The 7500-nt window shown below is 40.5% G+C and overlaps 1 protein-coding gene across 13 annotated transcripts in view; it reads left to right on the forward strand.

The window, feature by feature from the left end:
• LOC138008191 (uncharacterized) overlaps nucleotides 1-7500 on the forward strand; it is a 94690-nt gene that overhangs the window by 21983 nt on the left and 65207 nt on the right. For 11 of the 13 annotated variants that reach the window (XM_068855435.1, XM_068855426.1, XM_068855431.1 and 8 more), the window contains 4 exons: nucleotides 104-160; nucleotides 1475-1522; nucleotides 3953-4000; nucleotides 6216-6611. In XM_068855435.1, the coding sequence (XP_068711536.1) occupies nucleotides 104-160; nucleotides 1475-1522; nucleotides 3953-4000; nucleotides 6216-6611 (549 nt within the window). The remainder of the gene's footprint in view (nucleotides 1-103; nucleotides 161-1474; nucleotides 1523-3952; nucleotides 4001-6215; nucleotides 6612-7500) is intronic. The other 2 variants (XM_068855427.1, XM_068855433.1) reach the window with 2 other exon arrangements.

Consider the following 7500-nt stretch of genomic DNA (forward strand, 5'->3'; position numbering starts at 1 on the left):
CGTCGCCAATGCAACTAAACTGCTTGTTGTAAAATATACCTAATAAAAGCATAGAAGGATCATGTAAAGTTACAAATGAATATATTTCTTTGTTTGTTTTTAGTATCAGCGATGTCTTCATCACCTGTGACTCCAAGTACTTTAGCTTCTTTCTCCTCGCGTAAGTAAAAGCTAGTAAACGATAGGTAGAGAGATAAACCTCTTATGAAATAAATTGGCGTCGTCAATGCAACTAAACTGCTTGTTGTAAAATAAACCCAATAAAAGCATAGAAAAATGAATTAATAAAACATGTGATTAATAATTTTTTTGGTAAAGCTTTACTTTTGAATGTCCGTTTACACAAGCGATTTTTGTCGTAGCAACTTGATGCAAATTTTGTTACGCTCAAGTTGCAATTCAGATATTGCACGTGTAAACCCGGTGCGATTATTTTAATGCAATTATTCACCGATTTGACGCCTCCAATTCGTAAGCTAAGGGTTTCAAACTTCAACCCTGCTTCGATTTGGTACTCTTCATGCAGGTTCTTTGTTGATGTATCCTTCCGGCCACCATAGATAACGCAGGTAGTCGCTCTTTTCAGGGATTACATGCACTTGATAAAACATGGCCTCTACGTCTGCCACTAGTGCAACGCTATTCTCTCTGAACCTCGTCAGGACTCCAACAAGCGCATTAGCTAGATCAGATCCTTGCATCACGTTGATTGTAGCGAGATCTGTGACTGTGAAGGCTAGGACCCGAGATAAACCTTGTATGTTTTAAACAAGTATTCTAAGAATTCTTAGATTCGAACTCGTCAGACACAATAATTACTTGTAAAAAAAGAGTCTGTCCGTAATTCTTCATTCTCCGCCTTGTGGTTAAGTAGAAAACCATAAGGAAATCACCTACGAGCAGGGTACGTAATCCCAATCGTTGTGGTTTGAACTGTGTAGCGCGCACTCAAGTTGGAACTTTGTGTTGTTGAGTGACACCCAACACCTTGTTGAAGGCTTTATATAAAAAAAAAAATAAATAAATAGATAAGAAAACTCGTCAATCGAATGCATTGTGGTTAACATCTGATTGGATACTGACGGCTTAAATGACTCATTTAGTACCATACACTTCCTATCTATGTTATTTATCACTAGTTTTTCATCCCTCGCATCCACATGTCAAAAATAAGCTAAAGCAATTCTTTATTACTTTTAAATATTCATTCGTAAAAGAGAATTATTTGTATGCAAATAATACATTTTAATATACAAGTGGCTTGCGATCTCCTGCCTCTTGCTTTTATTTTAAGATCACTCCTCCTTGTTTTTCGTAAGGAAACCTAATTTCATGTAAGCGCCTTAGTTTCGTTTAGGTTTCCTTGCCACTTTTCTCTTTATTTTTTTCCTTTCATTATCTTGGTAACTTGGGGAAATAACTAAACAAATATACGAATAAATAAATAAATAAACAGATTTCTCTTGTTCAACAGTACCTTCAACAAGTACCCCTCCTGTCACTCCAGCCACAATTTCACCAGGTAAGAGATAAAGAGAAAGCTGGCTGTACATAATAACAAACAAATTCATAAAGCCTCTCGATTTAAAGCAGCGATCAATCTCTAACGACTCCAGCTTAATCAAGTCTTGCGACCACGATTGCCACGTTTGCAAATCTTCTTGGCTTATGATGTCGTCCCATTCCAGTCCCTTTCTACATAGGTCTTGGAGTAGAGACGTTCCTTGCAGAATGAATGGTGATTCGAACTCCAGTAGTGGTATATGATGGACCTTCATTTGGTAATCTTCAGGTTCTTTGTTGATGTATCCTTCCGACCACCACAGATAACGCAGATAGTCGCTGTCTTCAGGGATTACATGCACTTGATAAAACAAGGCCCCTACGCCTGCCATTAGTGCAATGCTATTCTCTCTGATCCTCGTCAGGACTCTCACAAGCGAATTTGCCAGATCAGGTCCTGGCATCAATCTGTTGTTTAACGAGGCAGTTCCATGCTTTGCGGCGGCGTCAAAACCTACTCGTGTTTTGTCAGGTTTACGAGGATGCATCACAGGATGATGTGGCAGGTACCAAATGTACCCAGCTTTGCAGTCGACTTTCTCTTTCGGAACTTTCTTGGAGCAGCCTTTCACTACAACTGAGAGGGTCTGTCATAAAGTTTGTGTAGGTTTCGTGAAATTTTTCATCTCTGATTAGTCGCTTCTTACATGAGAGATGTCAAACGATTTTCCGCGACAACTTTGTTGTTGGGTAGGATACTTACGCCAAGGTAGCGAAATATGATAATATCCGTTGGCAATCTTCGCAGAATCCTCCATGATGTTGAGAGCTTTAACAACTTATTGTAAAATTGTTCTTTCGTCGTAAATCTTCGTTTCATTAAACTCCATTTTTCGGTATCTCCTGAATTGTTCCTGAAGCTAAACATTAGCGTCGATTAGATTGACAGTGTGGTTTTGCTAACATGTTTTCCTCTCTAGATCTAGAGGTCCTTTGATAGTCTATCTAAACCCGGTCTTGATTGCATATGGACTACTCTCTTCACTTTCCTTCACTTGTTTGGGTTCTAACGCTTTGGGAACAGCATTCTCGATCAACAGGTCGACTTTGCCAGACTCGATGGAAGGCAGTTTTGTGCCCTTAACATATGACCATTGGTTCACGTCAGCTTGAGTTGAAATATCTTTTGCCCTCAATTTTTCACAGGAATAAACACTTGGTAACTGTAAGGCGTTCTTCTCTTGAAGGTCGTAGACCATTAAATTCACAACGGCGCAATCTGACTGAATATTGTCATTGTTCATAGTGGTCAGTGACAATGAGGCTTCGTAGCCTTGCACTTCAAGTCAATTAATTAGACGCTTGGTACAGAACGTGGTATTCGACCCAGGATCTAGAAATGCATACACTTCCACGAGTAAGCTGCAATCTTTTGCTTTCACTCGGCATCCCAGTGGCTTGTATTGTGCCAGCCCCAGCGGAGCTTCATAGACCAAGTTTTTAAACCCGATTAATGCAGCCATTGTTAGTAGTGACTTGCAATTGCGTTGATGTTCATTCAACGTTGCCTTGCGGTTTCTCTTGGTTATCCTTTACGTGCAAGAATGTTAAATGCTTTCTTCCAGCTCTGCAATTGTTAAAATTACAGAAACTTTCTTTAGGGCAAGATTTTGCCATGTGACCAACCAGCTTGAATGAGTGTTTCGGGGAACATTTGCGTCGGCATCTGAGTAGAGATTTCCGTGTGATTCCATTCTGCGCTGAGGCGAGATACCAAGCGAAGTTGATGTCAGTTGATAGACTCGTAGGTTCACGTTTTATTTTTAAGAACACGTCGAAAATATCTTTCAGTTGACCCAAGGTTGAGCTTCTTTCATCCACGACTATTTAATAGTTTCTTCTTTTTCTTTTTAACTCTTAAATTAGACTTCATGCAACAAACAACAATTTGAACGCACCTCGATATATCAGGTAGTAACAGCATTCTGGTGTAGTGGTCACATGTGAGGAAGAGATCGAGTGATTCAAGTGATCGAGCGGCGATTAAGTGGTTCAACTAAAATCCACGTGAATTGAAACCTGAACAGAAATTAATACTTACAAATTATTGATATGCTTTCTTGGACTAGAGTACAACAAAACCTAACTAGCATAATCATTTTTACGAGTCAAACCTACTCAAAGATCCCCGCGTGGGATCGTGGGTAAAGTAAGTAACAGCTACCTCCTCCCCCCCCCCCCCCTCCCTCCTTCACGTCCCTAACGAAACCAGATACTTCGGGAAGAGCAGGGTACGTAATCCCACTCGTTGTGGTTTGGACTCTGTAGTGCGCACTTATAACAAAAAAGAAAACTCGTCAATCGAATGCGTTATGGTTAATATCTGATTGGATACTGACAGCATAAATGAGTCACTAAGTAGTACGATATTATTTCTCTTGTTTAACAGCATCTTCACCTAGTACCCTTCCTGTCACCCCAGCAACAAAGCCACCAGGTAATGAAATGGTCATGTTAAAACGCACATTTTGCAGATTGCAGATTGTACAGATTCAGTGCGTTTTCATTTGGTAAACTCAAAAGAAGCGTTATACATTTTAGACCTATATTTACATGTTTAATATTATTAGTTAAAAAGTAAAAGTGTATTTAAAATAGAGTCTATTAATAAAACTACCTTTAAAACGTTCCATGTTAACACAAGATAGTAGGCTTGTTTGGGTTCTTAGGCGTTTTGACGATTCTTTAACTCTGGGAACCAAATTATAGAGGGAAGGAGGAGATAGGCATTTTTTTTTTTGCAAGCAAGTCGAAGGAACTGCTGCACCGTATTAAGTTCAGGCACAGAGGCTGCATGCACTGGTAAACCATACATAACTTTAGGTAAAACTAAAAACTGAAATAAATAATCAGTTTCCACTTGGTGATGTCCTTCCTTTCTTAACCTCCTCAACACTTAGAGGCACTTATTCGCTTTCAACAGTTATCGTTTAATGTGTTCTGTAAATCAGCCATTGCCCTGGCAAGTTATTCCAAGCAGCACTAGAAATTCGGCCTGCTATATATTGCCAATAGGACTAGAATTAACTTCTTTACACTTGGATAGATTGCAAAGCATACAGTTTGTACTTGACCAGCCAAGGCATCGCGAAATTACACCACTAGCACAATCAGATCCGGCCTTATATACAATAACTTGCATCGTAGTATCATTAGCATATTTACCAAGAGAAGCATCCGGACAGTTTACAAGATCGAGATCATTAATAAAAAGATTAAACAAATAAGGGCCACTAACGCTGTCCTGTGGTGAGCCTTTGTTCAAATTGTATCAGCAGTAGCTACGTACTACCCCTAAACATTGACCGATTTGGTAAAAAAAACGAAGATACCGGTTAGTAATATACGGATTTAAGTTAAGGGCCTTTCATTTATCACTGAGTAAACCATGCTTCACGTTGTCAAATGCTTTAGTAAAGTCCACAGCAAAGAAACGAACATATCTACACTCCCTATCATCCAACGCTTTCAAACAGTTATGCTGCATATTGGTCAAGGCATCTGTACAGTTGCATCCCACCCGGTACGCATATTGAGTCGGGCCTAGATTTTATGCAAACGCGTGTTTACTAAATTTATGATAGACAATTTTCTCGAAACACCTGGCAATAACAGGGGTTACGGTTAATACCATGAAAGTCTTGGTGTTGCGTAAGTGTGTCCACCTTGGGAAGTGAGCTGATGATAGACTCTTTCCATGCCTCAGGCCATATATAGAAACACACGGATAAGTTTTAAATAAGGGTAACCATCGGTGCTAAAAATAGAGCATTATCTCTCCAAACCCGGTAGGGTCATATTGTCCGGTCCTGATGCTATCTTTTTAATCTTCGACAAGGTTAGCATAACTTCGGTTTCACTGAGTCGAAGCGATAGATGCTTTTCTCCATCGATATCTAGGTACAACGGCTCCATGTAACTATCATCTTGACAATGTTTTGGTAAAAATTCATTCAGACCACGTATAGAAGACTCTCGTTTAAGGACGGTGCCTACTAATTAAAGACATTTTTGCCCCTGTGTGTGATTATGCAGGAAATGTAGATCTTAACAAGTGTTATTGAAATCCATAAAGAAAATTGGGGGTAACCACGCATTTTTCAAAGATAATTCATGAACAATATGTGTAAAAAGCTTTAAAATACAAAGCAAAGTATGGCGTTCTTTCTCAAATGGAAGCTTAATTATCTCTCAAAAATGCATGTTACCCCCAGTTTTCTTTTTGGATACCAAGAGTACTTACTAAGATCTACATTCTCCGGATAGGTTTAAAGCGCGCAAAAATATCCCTGTATTAGTAAGCATCACCGATAGGAAGTCCGAGTATCTCGAGATGCGCAGAACGTACGCGCAATAAGAATAGTAGGCACCGTCCTTAAGACAGGCTGTGGTTTGTTTTTCCTTTGGGAGATATTGTTCACTCTGCGCTACCACTGCATAAGTCCAGTAGTCTCAGCTTGACCCCAGTTCGTACGTTTTTCAGCAATGAGTTCCGATACCCTCTTTGGCTCTTGTCACATTCAAAGAAGCATTGGCTCTCTACTAATTGTTTTTCAACAGGTACTTGGCAAGAGGAGTCATCCAAGGGGGGTCTCTTGAAGACAAAGTCGATGAAGTTTAATATATTATTATTATTTTTTAATTGTCCTCAGAATGTTCAGATTACAAATTCCTCAATGATCCCAGTATAGCAGCAACATACAGACGGGACGGTTTATATCACGTTTGCAAGGACAATTTTAAGCCTGGCTGGCACCGGTTTGGCGGAGAGGCTGGAAACCAAATGGCTGACACTTGCGTTAAGATGTGTCATTGTGGTGTTGTTTATCCAGGTTGGCTTAGTGGAGGTCACCCCTCTGTCGAGGATGGCGCTGTCGTGCGTAGGGTGTGTTTTGGCCGCGGCTGCACCTGTGATACTTTTGTTTACATCAGTGTTCGCAACTGCAGTGGATTTTACGTTTATAATCTGACATCCATACCATCAAGCTATTGCTACTATGGTTACTGTGCCAGCACCGGATTTGAAGAGCCAACATCCTCAGCGACAGGTAAACGCTGTTCCCTTAAGTTTTTCATCATTATGGATGTACATCACCCGTCCATGTAGAATAGGTGGGTAATCGTCTCCTTCTAGATTTCAAAAACATTCGTTACGGCGCTGTTGCAATTCTTCGTGCAACTTGTCTCGCAACGCTATGGAAAGACAAGTAGCACGAAACATTAGGGCCGTTTATACGAGAGAAAATCAGCCGCGGCTTGCTCTGGCCGCGGCTTACATAAGACACGAACACTCCGTATAAATGGTACAAAATATACGTTCACGGCTTTCTCAAGCCGCGGCTTATCCTGGCCTGGGAGTTTATACTCGTATAAATAGTTCCTTTTGCGTATTATGTACGCCGCGGCCAGAGTAAGCCGCAGCTTATTTTCTCTCGTATAAACGGGCCTATTGTCTAATGTAACACACACCTTGCAACGGCCTGAAACGCTGCGTTAAGTTGCAAAAATCGTTGCCCAATTAGAATTAAGTTATACTTTCCGCAACGCTTCCCGCGACGTTGCAACGAATGTTGTCAAGCATTTTGTAGGGTAATATGTGTCCTGATACTTGTGTCGCGAATATTTCCTTCATCGGCCAAAATATCCTTTTAACCTCAAGTGATCATCGAAAACGAGACAAGTTGCAAGAAAAATGCCCTATGTAACACCCGTCGAGCAACTGGTTTCACAGTAATGGGAGAACTTTGGAAAATGACAAGAAAATTGACAAGTGTAACAACGCATTTACTGTCAATTATGTCAATCCTTCGATGTAAGAACTTGAAATGGAAGGTTCTTAATTGCCAACGAGACGGGAGGCTGACAAGACCGGCGGCAGCCTTAATTTAGGGACGGCGGTGCCGGGGGAACTGGGAGGCATTTCCGAGCTTCAAGATT

Source organism: Montipora foliosa, chromosome 6 (genome assembly GCF_036669935.1).
Source record: "Montipora foliosa isolate CH-2021 chromosome 6, ASM3666993v2, whole genome shotgun sequence".
NCBI lineage: Eukaryota > Metazoa > Cnidaria > Anthozoa > Scleractinia > Acroporidae > Montipora > Montipora foliosa.